General features: G+C 38.8%; 1 protein-coding gene across 1 annotated transcript in view; it reads left to right on the top strand.

Annotated features, from left to right (window-relative positions):
• Positions 1-19551, top strand: part of PEX7 (peroxisomal biogenesis factor 7) — a 74766-nt gene that overhangs the window by 45943 nt on the left and 9272 nt on the right. The window contains exon 9 of the mRNA XM_060753436.2: positions 14691-14790. Coding sequence (XP_060609419.1) covers positions 14691-14790 — 100 coding nt within the window. The remainder of the gene's footprint in view (positions 1-14690; positions 14791-19551) is intronic.

The following is a 19551-nucleotide window of genomic DNA, read 5'->3' as shown; positions in this document are numbered from 1 at the left end:
CAATGAGTAGCATTTCGTGACTGGAGAGAAAAAAAGAATAAGTAATTCTTTCAATTTCACTTATCCCCATGTTCATTTTTTAAAAACTTGAATTCTTTCTATCCCATTTAAAAAGAGTTAATTTAGGTAATTAAATATTTTAAAAAACAGAAGTAAATTATAACTCATTTGTCCTGATAAAATTTACTATATATTGTGATTTTCATTATAGAGAAAATAATGTTGCACCTGCAAACCATAGAGCTGTTAAAAATAGAAGTGTTTATAACGGACAAGAGAAGGCATCTTTCCATCCACTCCTTTATTTATGCCTCAGTCTTTCCCCAAACTGGAACTCAGAGCAGTTTATAAAACAGAGTTACAATAAATTCAGTTATGGTTAAAATATAAATACAGTTGTGATTGAAAATGTATTAAACTATTATTTTATTTATTCCCTGCTTTTAGCTCTTGATTGAGACCAGTTAAACTACTAATGATTTAAAACTAATATTGAACGATAAAGGCCCCTTTATTTCAAAACAATCCATTCCAAAAAGACCTTTACCTGCTGCCCAAAGAATAGCAGAGCCATCCCAGCCCTACTTGCAAGAGAGTTCTGGAGTCTGGCAGCAGGCTCTCCTGTATTTCTCCCAAGTTTGCTTATGTAGATGGATGGAGAAAAGTGCCTTCTCCCACAATCTTAGTACTTGGGCAGGCTCATGTGGGAAGAGATGGGCCTTCAAGAGTCTAGACAGGAGCCATCCTGGGCTTTATAGGTCATAACCAGAATTTTAAATTGCGTTTGGAAACAAACTGGTGACCAGTAGAGCCTGAAACCAGCCACAGTTAACAATCCCTAAAGCAGCATTACGAACAGGAATTCAAATCAAGAAGTGCTCAAGATCTTTTGGCTATATGGATGAAACTGATAGTTTTGCCTTCTCCTACATTCACATTTTGATCTCAGTTTCTTTCTATCCAATTTATGAAAAATGTATACATCCTGGAAAAGTGTAATAAAAAACTAAACAAAGTGAAAATGCACACAACAGTTCATTTTATACATGTTTATGCAGAACTAAGTCCCATTGGGTTTATTGGAATTTATTCCAAGGTGAACAAGTGTGAGGTTGATGCTTCAGTTGTTTTAAAATGTAATTTAATTATGTCATTAATATTCATCTTTATTTTTTAAAGTTAACAGTACTTTTTCAGTTCCCTTTGTATTCATAGGACAGAACAAACATTGGTAGGTTGGAATCATTTTGCTGAGAAATTAAATAAAATACTGCACACTTTCCTTTTTATTTGCACAAATAAAGGGATAGGAACTTTTTAATGAAAGCTGAAATTGCAGAGAGTAAGCCTAGATATCCCTGAGGGGATATATCCTCACATATCCCTGGTAGCTACAGTCTGAGGAAGTATGACTGGTTGGGTCAAATGGAATTAGCAGAACAATAAGATAAATCTTGGCAACAACTCTAGTGTAGTTGTTAAAAATATTCTCCTGATGATTTCTTTGTTTTGATACTGACTTGATTTTCAGTCTGGGTCAACTTTATTGTATTTTGCTTCCTAGATGCTCTGTGTATTTTCTCCTGACATTTTATTGTTGAACCTATCCTGCTGTTAAATATGAGGAGAATCATATGCCACCTACCTGGGAATAAGACCTTTGCATTGAATTCTGTGTTTTGCCATAAGCACTTTATGTCAGACAAAAGTCTTGCCAAGGCTAATACATGAGGACTGAAGGGGTGAATCCTAGTGTAATCGCATAGAGGTAACTTAAAAAAAAATTGGAACAGGTGACTTCAGCATTTATGTTAAAAATAAATCAAAGTAGGATCAAAGAGCTTTATGATTCATATTTCTGCATGTAGGCTTTTGAGAAGGAAATGTTTTTGTAGATTGTAAAGCTTCTAAATAGAACATATTCAACCCGATCTTATTCGTAGGGAAGCATTCACATCCCAAGATATTTCATGAATGGGCAATTCAAGTATAGTTATGAAGTTCTGTTCTCAGGAACATTTATTTAAATAGATAGAGGAGATCTGAGAAAATATTTGCATATCCCCAACTGCAATGCATACAGTTTCTTAATCTATGAGTACAACTAACACAGGCTTGCTTTCAAATAGGGTGGGACCTCCCTTGCAGTGCCAATTTTCTGGGTTTCTTCATAGGCCCGTTCTTGTAGCTTTTGGTTGAGTTGCATAGCCTTCTCCATTTGAAATGAACCCTAATAATGGAAAGCCATGGTCACATCCATCTCCTTTTACCCTTCATTTCAAATTCCTACTTCTTCTTACAGGTTTCTCTGTAGAAGGGGAAATCTCTAATAAAATGTGAAGAAATAGGAACCATAGTCTCAAGATGTAAGGGAGAAAGGGGGTGGGGATAAAAAAATAATACTTGCAATGATTATGGAGGAAAGCTGAAGAAGAAAGAGCCAAAGTAAATTTTTCAGATGAATACTGAGAAAACAGAAACAATTATCATAGGTGGTTTACAGAACTTTAAAGTACATGATGAAACACCAAAATAGTTAAACTTTTCCTATATTTTGGTTCTCCAATCTAACTGATACAGTAATCAAGAATCAGAACACTAAGACATGAAAGAGCAGCTATGAAAGGACTAAATTCTTCAAGTGTAAATTAATTAATTACTAAAGTAGTAATCATCTAGGCCACAACATTTCTGATTTATGTTGTGGATGTCTCATTGTGAAAGCTAGGCTGTGAGAAAGCTGATGGGGTGGTTGGGGGGATTCAACAGGTTCTTAAAATTAGCCCTCATAAATATAATTAAAAATGTCAGAAGAGATGAACAATTCTGACAGCTATATGAAAGAGTAAAAATGTTAAGAAAATACTGAATTTCTCTCGCTCTTTTGCATTGGGATATTTGTGCAGAGCCAGATATATCAAAATTATTCAGTATATCCTAACCTCCTAGACAAATACTCTCTCTCACAAGATACCATAAGCCATAAGGAGGTAAAGTCGCAAGGCCGAACAGGGTATAGGGTTACAGCCTGTGTTGGATGGGGTCGCACTCCCCCTGAAGACGCAGGTTCGCAGTTTGGGTGTGATCCTGGACTCATCGCTGAGCCTGGAACCCCAGGTTTCGGCGGTGACCAGGGGAGCATTCGCACAGTTAAAACTCGTGCGCCAACGGCGCCCGTACCTTGGGAAGTCTGACTTGGCCACAGTAGTCCACGCTCTGGTTACATCCCGTTTAGACTACTGCAACGCTCTCTACGTGGGGTTGCCTTTGAAGACGGCCCGGAAGCTCCAATTAGTCCAACGCTCGGCAGCCATGATACTAACAGGAGCGGAGCGCAGAGAGCATACAACTCCTCTGCTGCACCAGCTCCACTGGCTGCCGATCTGCTACCGGGCTCAATTCAAAGTGCTGGCGTTGGCCTTTAAAGCCCTAAACGGTTCTGGCCCAACTTACCTATCCGAACGTATCTTGGCCTATCAGCCCACCAGGACCCTAAGATCTTCTGGGGGGGCCCTGCTCTCTATCCCGCCTGCTTCACAGGTGCGGCTGGCGGGGACGAGAGACAGGGCCTTTTCTGTGGTGGCCCCGCGGCTTTGGAACGCCCTTCCCATGGAGGTAAGATCAGCCCCCTCATTGATGGTATTCCGGAAAAGACTAAAAACCTGGATGTTCGAGCAGGCGTTCGGTTAACCCAGTGCAATAAGTGTAATGATTGAAGGACTGGCAATTTGGACGACGAAACTGGATCACGTTTTTAGTCAAGAGATGTATTGGATTGTTTATTGATATATGTATTGTGGATTATGTTTTTATGCTTTTTAAACTGTATACTGTTGTTTGTTATAAGTTGTTGTAAACCGCGTTGAGTCGCCGGCTAGGCTGAGAAACGGCGGTATACAAGTATAGCAAATAAATAAATAAACAAATAAATAAAGGCTAATATGCACATTTTAATTTATGTTCCTGAGGCTGACTCAGGGTGGGTTGAGAGAGAACTTCCATGATTCATACTGAGCTATATTTGATGGTAGTGTTTTCCTCTTTTGGAAAAAGAAATATTTTGTTGTTCTGCATATTCTGATACCTCCTTATTATTTCTCAGTGGCAACATTTTGACTCCAGCCTTGTCAGAACTTACCTGAACTTGCTTTTCAAAAGAAATGAGAATAGATTGATTGTGATGGTTGTGAGAATTTATTTCCTGAGGATTTTGAGGAAGGGGGGGGGGGGACTTGCCATAATAATTTAATCATCTGCTCATGCAAATATCAAATATGCAGATCTTTTAATATACTGAGGAATGCAACTAGAACTTGTAGACTTTTTAATTAGCTGGAAATACTGATGTATTCTGGGGGGATAGTGCATGCAACAAAAGCAATAATTTGTTTATATTAATTTAAAAATATGACATAAGCATACATCCATAAATAATGAATTTATTGCTGACTGAATACTAGCTTGATAGTTTTCTTTCATTTATCTATCTATCCACAAGGTTAGCCTACTAATATGTCCTTTGTTGTCAGCTGCTGTTGTATGTCAGCCTGTTCAGCCTGTGATTTGTCTAAATGTCAGCCTATGATTGTGTCTAATGATCAGGTTGCTTTGGATGATGGGAATGACAGTGTTGTTCATGTTCAAGTTGATTCCTCTCATGTGAATGGGAATGCTGTCCATGAAGATGTTCCTGAAGGGAATGGAGATGATTGTCTGTTTCCTGGGCCTGGTTTTAGAGATGTGGGGCCTGAATGCAGTTTGGTTGATGGGTCAGAGAGGCCTGTGTTGCTGCAAGACGATTCTCAAGGTCTTGAGCCTGGGAAAGGCTCTGTGCCACAGTCCTGGTCAGTTATTGCCAGGTGCAGATTTGAACAGAAGCCTTGAACAGAAGTGTTTTTAGCCAGCAAAGACAAACAAACCAGCAATTACAAATGTTGTACACCGCCGTGAGTCGCCCTAGGGCTGAGAACGGCGGTCTACAAGTGCAGTAAATAAAATAAATAAATAAATAAATAAATAAATAAATAAATAAATTACAGTGCTCAGCCAGATTACAGCAGATGTTAGAAGTGAAACCAAAGTTAAGGAAAAATCTGTTCTTAGGTGTTTGGGAAATAGGATAGTGATATAAGTGCCAAGTTATCTAGCTTCAGACGAAGCAACATTGGATTCACGTTAAGTTCTTCATGCCAAGTTCCTGGACTCTTGTCTTTGTTTGATTCCTGTTTTAAGTGCCTTTGCTGTTATTTGCCTTTGAAATCAAGCATCTAGTTTCATTGACTTCTTTGGACTATTTCTCTTTGGACTAATTGCTCCTTTTCCTTCCTAATCAATTGGATTTACCTTTTACTGTGGGTTACTTTTTATTGCTTTGGCTTTTATTACCTTCAATACACTGCTTGCTATTTTAACTCAACCATTTGGTGTTTAAAGTCAGATGGGATCCTGCTTTGGAGTGCAACAACTGCCTTCAGTTATACCTCCACTTGTGGCTCATACTTGAATAGGAATCCTCCAAGTTTTCCTTTTTCCAACAGCTCTCTCAGGTCTTCAGGGTCAGGCCATGGCTTCCCTGGTTAAATCTATCAATCTGGAATGCAGTTTTACTCCTTTCCTATTGCCCTCTACCTTACCCATGCTTTTTCAAATGAATCATCTATTCTGACATGGCCAAAGTGCAACAGCTTCACTTTAGCCATTCTGGCTTCTAGGGAGACTGATTTCCTCTAGAATCCATTTATTTCTCTCTTTAGTTGTCTATGGGCCCTTCCACACAGCCAAATAATTCAAAATATCAAGGCAGATAATCCACAATATCTGCTTTGACCTGGATTATCTGAGTCCACACTGTGATATAATCCAGTTCAATGTGGATTTTATACAACTGTGTGGAAGGGACCTAAGTTATCTGCAAAACTCTTCTAAAGCATCACATCTCAGATGGGTTAATTTTCATCCTATTAGCTTTTTTCACTGTACAGCTTTCACGCTCATACATACAAATGGGAAACATGATGGCTTGAACCATCCCAACTTTATAGTCAGTGATACATTTCATAATCTTACCTTCATAGCTATCTTTTCAAGTCCCAGTCTTCTTCTGATTTCATGACTACAATCTCCTATTGAGTTCTTTCTTAAATTTAAGCCATGTCAAACTCCACATGATTGTATTTCCGGTTAAAACTGTAGTTTCAATGTTTTACAAGAATCCAGATTGAAACAAGAATTAATATTATCATGTTGATTCTTATAAAATGCTTTCCCTTTTATGCACAAAGCTTTCTTCTCTGCACACATTGCATCTGCAGATTCACATCCGCATGAGCTGTTCAGAGGTGTGAGAAGATTTATACAGGTGCCCTCCCCTCTGAACCCATTGCTAGAACCTTCAGTAGCTTGCTGTGATGTTTTTAACAACTATTTTATAGATAAAATCTCTCACATAAGACCTGACTTAGATGCTGTAATTCGAGCAGAGGCCAACAATGAGGTGTCCAGCAACTCTATAAACAGGATCCTAACCTGGGAATGGAGGTGTGTCAACCAGTTATGGATGGGGTTATACCCCCCCCCCCCCGAAAGACTGTGTTCAGAGCTTGGGAGTACTCCTGGATCCGCCTATCCAAATATCAGCCCAGGTATATGCGACGGCCAGGAGTGCTTCCAATCAGCTTTGGCTTTGGTATATACGCCAGCTGCGCCCTTTCCTTGATTTTGAGGATTTTAAGATGGTAGTGCATGCACTGGAAACCTCAAGGTTGGATTTCTGCAGTGCGCTTTACATTGGACTACCTTTGTACCAAGTTCAGAAACTCCGGTTGGTTCAAAATATGGCAGCCGGACTGGTTACAGGAACATATAGGAGTGAGTGTATTACACCTATCCTAAAGTCAATCCACTGGCTGCCAATTAGTTTCTGGGCAAAGTACAAGGTTCTGGTTTTGACCTTTAAAGCCCTACATGATTTGGGTCCGGGTTACCTTCAGGATCACCTTCTCCCATACAGTCTGCCTCAAACACTTAGGTCCTCTGGGGAGTGTCTGCTCTAGCCTCCCAGAACCCGACTGGCAACCACCACCCAGAAGACCTTTTCATTGACCACCTCACAACTGTGGAATGACCTGCCAGAAGAGCTCTGACAGCTAAATGAGCTGTCGGAATTTAAAAACCATCTAAAGACCTATTTATTCTGGCAGGCCTACTTAGACAGTTTTTAAACATGTGATTACTTCTATGTTTTGTGTATTTTAATATGTATTTTATAGAAATACATTTTAATATGTGTAGTTGTGGTATTTTTACAATATTTATGTGTTTTAATTGTTCTATAATCCACCTTGAGCCACAAGGAAAGGCGGGTAAGAAATATTATTATTATTATTATTATTATTATTATTATTATTGATCTGTAAATATCAGACTTGAAATTTCCATAGGTTTGTCTTTTATAATAACTCTGTAGTCTCTTTATCAGAAGTGCTGTAGGGTATAATGTGCTACAGTTGTTTGTCTGACTAAATCCCTCGAATGAAATCTAGATAACATCAGGGGTTGCTATTGATTTGGCATATCACTGTGCCCTTGCTTTCTTGAGAACACAAATATGGAATTATACTGATATGCTGTCCTCTTTTTTACCACAGTTGTCAGGCACTGTACTTCCCACATATAGCACACAAAAAACAATATTTACAATATGTATTTAAAACTTACTACATATCTTAGTTATGCAGAGGTGGTAAATCAGGTTCAGCTTCTTGTTAAGCATTGATTAATCCTGAAACTGGATTAGCTTTATCCTTGGGTTGATATACTAATCTGATATCAGTGTTGAATATATCTCAAGAAAGCTATGCCAATGAAATAGTTCATTGAAGTTTTTAAAGCATAATACAATTTAAAGATTAAAATAATAATCATTGTGGCTTTAGTGAGATCATCCCATTTCTAGTAAAGTGGATTCTGCCTTTCTCAGCAAAACAGTGTACTTGCACATTAGTCACTGAGGTAAATAATCCCCCACAATATAAGCTCCAAAATATTACATTATGACAGTCCAGCTGAACTCACCCCCAGCCTGACCTATGCCAACAGATTGTTATGAGATTAAAGTAAGAGGAGGAGAACCATTTGTCCCATGCAGTGTAAATTGAAGGAAAGGTAGGCTGCAAATGTAATAAAACAGCATATGATATAGTAATGGCTAAACAAGTGTAACATTGCAGCAGTAGTTTTTTATAACAATAAAAAGAAATCTCAGAAACCCTATCAGTAGTACTTCCCTTGATCTAGAAAATATACTCCCATCGATGCAGTTTAGAATTGCATTGGCTTTTTAAGCTGCCACATCACATTGTTGACTTACATTCAGCTTGTGGTCTACTAAAACTCCAAGACTCCTTTCTCATGTACTGTTTTCACACTATTTGCAACCCATCCTATATCTCTGCATTTAATATTTTCTACTTAAGTGTAATATGTTATATTTTCCCTGCTGAAATTAATTTTGTTATTTTTGACTCAGCTCTCTAATCTGTCATTTTCATTTTGAGTTCTGATCCTCTCATCTTGGATATTAGCTACCCTTCCTAATTTGATGTCATCTGAAAAATGGATAAGTATGTCCTCTAGTCCAATTCATTTATAAAGATATTTAAAGTACAGGGCCCAGTGGAAAACCTGTGGTATCTTACTAGTTATTTCTCCCCTTTGGGTTCATTCTGACAATGAATTCTAAATCTACCTAACTGTAGCATTGTCTAGCCCATGTTTTATTAGCTTGTTTGTGAGAATATCACGGGAGACATTGTTGAAGGTCTTACTGAAATCAAGATATGCTACTCCATAGCATCCCTATCATCTACCAAGCTTGCAACTCTAAAATAAAAAAGACATGAGATTAGTCTGGCAATGATGTGTTTTTGAGAAACCCATGTTGGCTTGTAGTGATCTTGATATTTTCTAAGTGCTTACAGACTGTGTTTAATGATCTGCTCTATAATCTTTCTTGGTATTGATGTCAGTCTGATTGGATGATAATTGTTTGGCTCCTCTCCACCTCACTTGATAACATAAACGTTTGAAGATGGGTGACAATATTTACCTTTTTCCAGTCTGCTGGGACTCCTCCTGTTCTCCAAGAATTCTCAAAAAATATTGTCACTGTATTGTTGAAGGCTTTCACAGCCGAAATCATCCCATTATTGCTACTGCTTCTGAGATTACTTCTGCAAGTTCTCTTAATGCACTTGGATGTATTTCATCTGCTCATAGAGACTTGCATTCATTTAGAGTAGCCATGTAGCCACTACTTCTTTACCTATTCTGTATTTGATCTGTATATTCTTCTGTGCTTTGGAAACAAGCTTGTTCCTGTATTAGTAGGAGAATCTAAAGACGGCTGTTGCCATAGCACACCCATTGTGTAGCCACCATTCTGGTCAGGTAATTTGCTGAGTAATTAATGAAGACAGCTTAAACAAACACATTCTGTAGCTTCTAGTGTTTACTGTGTGCCTGAACTGTTCCTGAATTGAATTTTGCATAGATCAGTGTCTCTCTGAACCCAATGTCTTTTGCTCACCACTCCAGTGGGAAAACCAGCTGTGTACATTATGTACAGAGTGCTCAGGGAGGAGAGAAAATGCATAATAATATAAATCTGTTGGGTGTGAACCTGGTGTATCAAATATAGTATGTAATTGGATATTCACAAGTGAAAGATTTTATTTCAGTTAAAATAGCAGAGTATTATATTCATTGCATGGCCTTTTTTTAAGGAGTCTGGTATGTGTGTGTTTCCATTATATGCACTAAGGTATAGAATGAGGTGATTTGTTCTTTTAAGTAAAAACTCTTGCAGTGGTGGAGCAGCCACATAAGGAGGATATAAAACCGCATTGAGTCGCCTGTTAAGGGCTGAAAAATGCGGTATAAAAGTGAAGCAAATAAATAATAAATATAAGTGGTAACTGGCAAAAGGTGAGCGAGTAGACAGATCTTACCATTAGAAAAAGCCCCTTTAGATGATGACAGAACCAGTAGTAGCAGCTCATTTATTTATTTTATTATTTACTGTATTTGTGTTCCGCCTTTCTCAGCCCATAGGCAACTCAAGGTGGTTAACGGGGTAAAATTCAATGTTTACAGTATCATAAATATAATTAAAAACATAACATATAATAAAAACTAAACAAATCAATAAATAAAAATTCATAGTGTCACCTTGTTAAAAATGTTGTCCGGTCTCATTGTCGTCATTCCATTTTTCTATGTCAGTTACTCTGCATTTGGAAACACTTGTTCAAAAAGCCACATCTTGACTTTTTTCCGGAATGTGAAAAGGGAGGTGGCCGATCTAATATCTATAGGGAGGGCATTCCATAGCTTAGGGGCCACCGCCGAGAAGACTCTGTCTCTTGTCTCCACCAAACATACTTGTGACGAAGGCGGTAACAAGAACAGGGCCCTCCCAGATGATCTTAAGGTCCTAGATGGTTCATAAGGGGAAATGCGTTTGGTCATTTAAATTGGGGCAGAACTGTTTGGGGCTTTATAGACTAAAGCCAGCACTTTGAATTGTGCCTGGTAGCAAACTGGCAGCCAGTGGAGTTGGCGCAACAGAGGAGTTGTACACTCCCTGAGCGCTGCTCATGTTAGCAATCTGGCTGCCATTCGTTGGACCATTTGTAGCTTCTGGACAGTCTTCAAAGGCAACCCCACATATAGCGTGTTGCAGTAGTCTATATGGGATGTAACCAGAGCATTCCCCCTACCACAGCATTCCCCCTTAAAGTTAAAATATATTAGAAGACATTGTGTACCACTGAGGTCTGGATTACACTCATAGGCTAGTCTGATGCCCTTAGATGTGCTGAATGAGTCTGTCCCAATTTCCATGGTGAGGTATAATTTAATTACCAGATCACTTGACTACTGTATGTGGAGTGGGGAAGGGCTGTTCCAGCAGTGAAGTATCTAGGAGTTCCTGAACGAACACTCTGATCATTGAAAAGGGAATTGTGCTTCAGTTTATTTATGTATAACCTTTTAATCTTGCTTTTCATCCGAAAAAAGCCTTCCATTGTGATTTCCTTAAGACATTAAGAGATAGACAATTTTTCCTTGCAGCCTTGCAATCTAGCCACTGGTTGTCCATTCATTCATCTAAGGTAGTGATCACCTTCACTATATTTTGTGGCAGTGAATGAGATAAGTTAGGGTACATCTGCACTGTAGAATTAAGGCAGTTTGATACCAGTTTTACTACCATGATTCAGTGTTATGGAATCATGGGAACTTGTATGCTAATGTACGATCACTCTTTGGCAGAGAACACTAAAAACCTTGTAAAACCACAGCTCCCATGATTCCATAGCATTGAACAAAAGCAGTAGTGTCAAACTGCATTGTATTGTCAAAGGCTTTCATGACCGGAATCACTGGGTTGTTGTAGATTTTTTCAGGCTATATGGCCATGTTCTAGAGGCATTCTCTCCTGATGTTTTGACTGCATCTATGGCAAGCATCCTCAGAGGTAGTGAGGTCTTTTGGAACTAGGAAAATGGGTTTATATATCTGTGGAATGACCAGGGTGGGACAAAGAACTCTTGTCTGTTGGAGCTAGGTGTGAATGCTTCAACTGACCACCTTGATTAGCATTTGATGGCCTGGCAGTGCCTGGGGCAATCTTTTGTTGAGAGGTGATTAGATGTCCTTGATTGTTTCCTCTCTGTTGTTTTGCTGTTGTAATTTTAGAGTTTTGTAATACTGGTAGCCAGATTTTGTTCATTTTCATGATTTCCTCTTTTATGTTGAAATTGTCCACATGCTTATGGATTTCAGTGGCTTCTTTGTGTAGTCTGACATGGTGGTTGTTGGAGTGGTCCAGCATTTCTGTGTTCTCAAATAAAATGCTGTGTCCAGATTGGTTCATCAGGTGCTCTGCTATGGCTGACTTCTCTGGCTGAAGTAGTCTGCAGTGCCTTTCATGTTCCTTGTTTCGTGTTTGGGCGCTACATTTGGTGGTCGCTATGTAGACTTGTCCACAGCTGCATGGTATACAGTAGACTCCTGCAGAAGTGAGAGGATCCCTCTTGTCCTTTGCTGGAGTAGCATTTGTTCAGCAGAAAAGCTGCAAGACCAAGAACAAGCCACGAGAGTCAAGACAAAGATCCACCCAGAGGAAAATGTTCTTGTCATACATCAAGGGAATCACTGACTGCATAGGGAAGCTGATGAGGAAACACAACATATAAACTATCTACAGACCCACCAAGAAAATCCAACAAGGGCCATTAGTCTAACACAGAAGTTCCTAAGCTCTACTCCTCCACGGGTTTGGGACTTTAATTCCCAGAAGCCTTGGTTGCTTTGGTCAATAATCAGAGATTGAAGTTTAAAACACCTGGAAGACCAGAGTTTGGGAAATGCTGGTCTAACACAATCAAAACCCTCCTGATAGATGGCCACCCAGCCTCTGCATAAAGAGCTCTAGGGTAGGAGGTAGATACCAAAGGATGCATATTCCATTATTGAACAGCTCTTGCTATCAGGAAATTCTTCCTGATGTTTAGGTAGAATCTCTTTTCCTGCAATTTGAATCTATATCTTTGTCTCTGGAGCAGCAGAAAACAAGCTTTTGCCTTTGCAAAGTTGGCTAAAAAGGCAGTCTGATCTTCTGCTCCCGACCAGCCAAAGGATGTCTGTAGGTCCAGAAGGTACTTTTGTCATGGAGGAGGGGAGGGTGGCGCCCAACTGAAACTTTGTACACACCTCATGGAGATCTGGGCTCATTACTTGGTCAGGGTCAAGAGAGAGAGATGGGGCTGGAAGACAAGGCCCCCTTGGCTGGCTGGCTGTCTAGCTTCTTGGGCTTTGTTTGCCTATATCTGGGTCTCCTTCATAGAAGGAAAAGGGGCAGCAGTGGGGATAAATGACAGGGTGGAGGGCGGGAGGCACCGACCACAACCCCCCCCCCCCCGATTTATTTACAGGACCCCAAATGGGGTTGTGAGCCCAGGTTTAAAAAGCTTTGCTCTGTAGTTCATAGAAACTTGATGAAATAAAAGCAAAGCAACAGCTTACAATCAGCTGCGTTTCTAATTCATGCACTGATTTCTGTTTTCCCAATCAGAGATAATGTTCAGGTTGCAATATCCAAAGTGCATCCAGCAAATTGGGAAATTGTTGACAATTGGCTTTATCATTGTGCAAAATCTTATCTGGAGGTAACTTCTTTTCTCCCAGGAATGATGATATCCGGTCCTCAGAATCTGAATGGTTTCTCAATTGGATCATCCTAAGAATCCTTGAAAACATCCTTTTTCTAGAAGAAAGTCCACAATTCGGGTTGTCTAAAACCTCAGTTAAAATATATATCGAGGCTAGTATGATCAAGTGGTAAAACACCTCAAATGAAACTTTGAAGAAGATCCAGTTGTTAGGAAGTCCAACCTCAATCCTGAAGTTTCATTTATGGGAATCAACCGTTGGAATAAGGAGTTGCAGTGCAATTACACCTGGAATGCCATATGGCCCTATTTTTTGCTATAGAACAGTGTTTCCCCACCTGGGGGTCAGGATCCCTGGGGGGGTTGCAAGGGGATTTTATGGGTCACCAAAGACCATAAGAAAACACAGTATTTTCTCTTGATTATGGGGGCTCCATGTGCGAAGTTTGGCCCAATTCTATCATTGGTGGGGTTCAGCATGTTCTTTGATTGTAGGTGAATAAGCCCTAGCAACTACAATTACCAAAGGTCAAAGTCTATTTTCCCCAAACTCCACCAGTGTTCACATTTGGGCATATTAAGTATTCATGCCAAGTTTGGTCCAGATCCATCATTGCTTGAGTCCACAGTGCTTTCTGGATGTGGTGAACTACAACAATGTCCACAGCTCAATGCCCACAAATCCTTCCAGTATTTTCTGTTGGTCACGGGAGTTCTGCGTGCCAAGTGTGGCTCAATTCCATCGTTGGTGGGGTTCAGAATGCTCTTTGATTGTACTATACAATCAAAGTGAACTATAAATCCCAGAAACTACAACTCCCAAATGACAAAATCAATCCCCCCAACCCCACTAGTATTCAATTTCGAGTATCGAATATTTGTGTCAACTTTCATCCAATGAATGAAAATACATCCTCTAAAACATTCACTTTGATACCATAATTGAAGCAAGAGAAGTAAAGATATAAAAGCCCCTGAGTTGAATCATTGGCATCTCTACTTTAAAAAGTTCTTGAGTTGTTCAGTGACCAGCCTTTATCTCTGAGCAATTGGGACATTGCTTTCAATTGGAACAGGCTGTGCTAGTCTAGGTGAACCAGCGTTCTGACAGTAGAAGGCAGTTTTTTACAGGTTCATGTACTGTAAAGCTGCACTTATTTAATAAAGAAGCTCCAGATTACTGTTTTGCAGACTGTCCCAATGGGAGATCATCATGCCAGCTCTTTTGATCAAAATTTCCATACTGGGCTGAAGGAGAAATTTTCTTAATGAAGTACTTATTTATGCAGATGAGCCAAGAGACTGGTGGCAATAGGATTAATTGCATTTCTAAAGTGGATGAGTTTGGTTTTTTAAAAGCGTCTGGCAGCTTCAAGCATATCAGCAGTCCAGCATTACATTTTTTTAAAAATGGCCTTTCAATTACCATAATTGTATTCTCGTTTCCATCTATAGATTCTGGGATTTCTCCAAGCCTGATCCTCTGCTAGAGACTGTGGAGCATCACACAGAGTTTACTTGTGGTTTGGATTTAAGCTTACATCATTTGGGTCAGGTAAGAGAAAAGAAAACACTTTTTTTTTCTTTTGTTGATATATAAATGACTAGATTTTGATTATATCATTCATAGTACTCTTGAGCTGGAAATCTTGACAAGGAGAAAAAGAGTTCTGAAATCTTCTGATTTCTATAGTTTGATTATTTGTTTTAGAAAATGAATACATCTGTAGAATCAAGTGTTGCTAGATGTGACTTTCTCAAAAACAATCAGAATCTGAAGTTTTATTACAATTAATTTTATATATTAAATATGGTTTTTAAAAATTAATTGAGGCAATGAAAAACAAACAATAAACTAATGCAAAAGGCTCAAATACAACAATCAGTTAAATCACAACCTTTAAAAAATATTAACCAGCAGAAATAAACTTACATTTGTGGAGAGCAACCCAGTCTATTGTATACAGCCATATCATCATTCTAAATGCTTGTCTGAAAGGAAAGAACTTTCTCATTCAAGGCAAAGGTTGCTAGTGATGGCTTCCCCTCTTATAACTTTCAGGTGGGATATAATTATTTCAGTGTATTTAAAAGGGTTGTGTTTGTGACAGATGCCTTCTTTTCCCAGTGGTCTGTTGCAGTGTACCTTCAAGTCATTTCCAACTTTTGGCGACCTTGTCATGGGGTTTCTGGGGTTGGCAATATGTGATTTGCCAAAGCTCTCCCAGTGCGTTTACTTGGGGGGGGGGGGGGGGGAGAGAAGCTTTGCAAAAGCCAGAAATGTCAGCAGTTAGGCCGTGAAACCTTTTTGAAAAACAGGCATGTCCATAGTCCATTGTGAAATTAATGGTCTGCATTGAATATGTTTATAGTTAAATAAATACACCTCACTATGAGCGCTTTTTAAACATATATAAATATAAAATGATTCCTGTTCCATCACACATTTCTGCAAATACATATGTCACTGTATTTAGGATTGAGAGCTTGTAGTTACTTTCTTGAGAGCTATAACACTAAGCTTTAGAAATGTTTAGTTTCAAGCAGTGAACTCCTTGTACCAAGGCTAGTAGAATCTTGTTTGTCTGCCATCTCTTATGTAAATAGCCTGGTATGGTACTGGGGTCAGATTGTCTTGCCAATGGTGTGGAAGAATCCCAATATATTGAGCAGTATTGACCTCCATGGGCAGAGACCATTCACTATAACTCTACACCATCTACACAACTCTTGGAGAAGACTTTTGGGTGCCCACCAGGAATGGGAAGTAGCATCAAGACAAGCTTCTACTATGGCTGTTCTAAGTATGTTTATCTGAATCTAATCCAGTGTTAAATATTTCTAACACTCATTTCTGTGTAAATAAGATGGCACAAGCTAGCAGTGCTACTCAACGCGGTGGTCTGTGAATTGGTTCTGGCCCATAAGCCAATAGCTTCTGGTTTGCAGGGAATTTGTGGGAAAGAAAACAACAATTGTAGCTAGTGGGCACAAATAAAGTGGCAGGTCTTGCTACAACGTACAACATTCAGTAAAAAATCAACCAAGTAAAAACATTATTTCTATTGAATTAACGTTTTAAGGAATTGCAGTTCTGTTCGCTATTTTTTTGTGAGCATTGGAGACATCATTTTCAGTTTTGTATAGCATAAATAGTTCCCATTTAAATTTGATGGTTGAACAGTCCAGCTCTTGCTTCAGCGGCCAAATTCATCTTTTCTTGGCTAAATATGTTACTCTGAAGATATAAAGAAATGAGGGGCTGTTTCTTTTCTTATCTTGAAGAGTTTGAGATGATGGCATTTCAGGACGGCTCTAGTAAAAAAAAACCTGCACAGCTTTCAATACAAATATAAGGAAAGGAAAATGTCTTGGGAACCCTTTCTATAATTCTTTGTACTTTGTTATCATCAAACCTGCTCTTATGCTACAGAGAGCACTGGCTACCATATGTAAATGAGCAAAGGTTGTTTTTTCCTCTATAGCTGTTGTCATCTTGAAAGTGGGATTAGGTGCTTTGAATAAAGGGGAGTGAGAAATTTCTGTTGTGGAAGTTCTGTGAAGTATGAGCCATGAATCAACTTTCTCAATGGCAATTTTTGAATTTCTTTGAAATGAAGTTCTAGCAAGAAGGTAAATTGGTTTCAAAGCACGGAAGAATATGAAAACATGCAAGTGTTCAAATTTTCAAAGTATATTGTTAAAAACATTTCTAAGATTAAAACTGAAATCCAGGTTAGATGCCCTAAAATGTAATTTCATTTTGTGTCAATTGCTGGTTTTAATGGTGCAGGTTCATAGCCCTAGCTGGGAGGTAATTCCAGATCTTTCTCAATATCTGGGCCTTGCCTACATGATCATTTGAGATGTAAATGAAGAGGAGGAGAAGGTTCTCAATGCTTGCCCCATAAAGTAGCTTATCACCACAGCCAGGTCTTCTCCAGCAACTGCATTGGATTCCTTAGAAGATCAGCTAGACAGCTATGAAGTTATGGCAAACAATGATTATTGAATATAATGATGTATCTGAAACAGATGGATGAATTTAGCCTTTGTCTCTGAGAATTGTAACTGAGATAACTGTTATGCAAAATATACAACTATAAATTTTGTATATTATGCTATAACCTGCTGATGAAAATAAAAGCAAAATACCTTTAAGTGAACTATTGTCACTAATCTTGACAGCCACTGTGGATGTGTTTTGAACTCAAAACTTCCCAATTTTCCCCCAAAATCATAGCATGTGTTACTTAATGGTAAAGCATAACAGATTTTTTCCATTGTATTTTTTATCTTCAAGATAACTTAAAATATCTTTTTATTTTTTTAAATGTTCATCTTCTTTTCCACAACACCCCTGTGAAAGAAAAGGAATTGTATTATATCAACAGTTCCTTAAAAGACATTCGCATTAATATTAGACAAAATAGAGAGTAGAAGTAACTAATTTGTTGTTGTTAATTACTGTTAAATTGGCTTTGACTTATGGCCACCCTGTGAATGAGAGACCTCCAGGCCACTCTGTCATCAACAACCTTGCTCAGCCTCAAGGTTATGTCTTCTTTGATTGAGTCTATCCATTTGAAGTGCAGTCTTCCTATTTTCTTCCTTCCTTCTACAGTACGTTACCAAGCAATTTCATTTTTTTCTAGTGAGTCATGTCTTCTCAAGATATGTCCCAAGTATAACAGCCTCAGTGTCGACACCCTGGCTTCAAGAAAGGGTTCGAGCTTGATTTGCTTTAGCATTCATTTATTTGTCTTTTTTATCAATCCATAGTATCAACAGAACTCTTAAATAATTATAATATAATGTAATATAGAATATCCATAGAAGTCTTCTGCAGTACTACATTTTGAATTCTTCCTATCAACTTGCTTCACTATTCAACTTTCACATCTATACATAGAAATAGAAAACATAACAGCATGGACAATCCTAACATTACTATTCAATGTTATATCTTTGTACTTCAGGATCTTGTTTAGTTGCGTCATGTATGTCCTTCAAGTTTGGTTCTGGTTCTTGATATTTGAATCTCTTGCCAAAAGTCTCTCTCTCCCCCCCCCCCCCCTTACCGGGGTTATTTCTTTTCCCTTTTAGCCGGGAGACTACCACCCCCTTTCCAATACCCCTTTTCTGTTACTTACTTTCTTCATTTCTTTTTCTTTTGATCGAAAAAGGTGCGTCTAGTCGGAGATTATAGGATCAGGTCCTATAGGCTTTGCCGCAGCCTGCTGTACCTTGGGGTCATTGCCAGATCCTTTTGGGAATCTCCTCTTGAGTAGGGTACCCTTTTTGGACCATCAGCTGGCTCCTTGGTTTTTATGGTTTCCTTGCCTCAGTCTAGAGGTGGGAAGGGAACTCTCACTCTACCCAGCTGCTTGGCAATGCTGGCACTCTTTAGGAGCTTCTGAAGTGCCTGTCTCTCCGCCATGTTGTGCACCCGGAAGTCCCTTCTTTTGATTTCTTGAACCATTTCAATGTCTTCACCAACTACTTTAAAGTTATGTTAAACCACTATGGTAATTCTTTTTGTTTTCTCAATGTTCTCTGGATCGTGTTCAGAAAAGAACAACCTATCCAAAATGATTTTAAAAAGCCAAGACTTATGAGGAGCTGCTTACGGAACTAGGTATGTTTAGCTTGGAAAAAGGAAGGCTAAGTGGGGACGTAATATTTGAAAGCATGTCTTGTTGAGGAGGGGGCAAGCTTGCTCTAGAGAGTAGTACACAGAGAAATGGATTCAAAATGCAGGAAAATTTATTCTATCTAAACATTGTGAAGGAATTCCCGATGGTAAGAGCTATTTGATAGTGGAATATGCTGCCTCAGAGCATGGTGGGGTGGTCTCTGTAGTTCATTCCAGCTTCATGGTTTTGATAGTCATGTATGACAAAATTCATAGTTCCATTCTATACTATTACTTCTTCTCCCACCATCTCACCTTACTGCCTTGTTACCTTGCTTCCATTTCATGCTGCCATTCCTTCAGTTTGTCTCATTGTGTAGATGGAATATTTCATATTCCAAAATACCTTTAGTCCAAATATTTTGAATAAGACATGCCCAAGTATTTCTTTGTTCATTTGAATTGGACTGCAAAACAAATACCATTAAATCAGAGAACCAGATTAATTAAAACAAAAGACCAATTTGGAAAACAACTACATTTATCAATAAAGGCGATAAACATCACACCCATCCAATTAAAATGTTCTTTTGCAGCATCCTAGCTTACTTCCTAAAGGCCTGGAAGACATCCCCCCCCCCCCCCCCCGCCTTTACCTTGAACGTTCAGAAGGTAATATGT

The sequence above is a fragment of the Anolis sagrei genome, chromosome 1 (assembly GCF_037176765.1).
Source record: "Anolis sagrei isolate rAnoSag1 chromosome 1, rAnoSag1.mat, whole genome shotgun sequence".
NCBI lineage: Eukaryota > Metazoa > Chordata > Lepidosauria > Squamata > Dactyloidae > Anolis > Anolis sagrei.
Note: the sequence above shows the minus strand (reverse complement) of the source record. Positions and strands in the feature narration are given on the sequence as shown.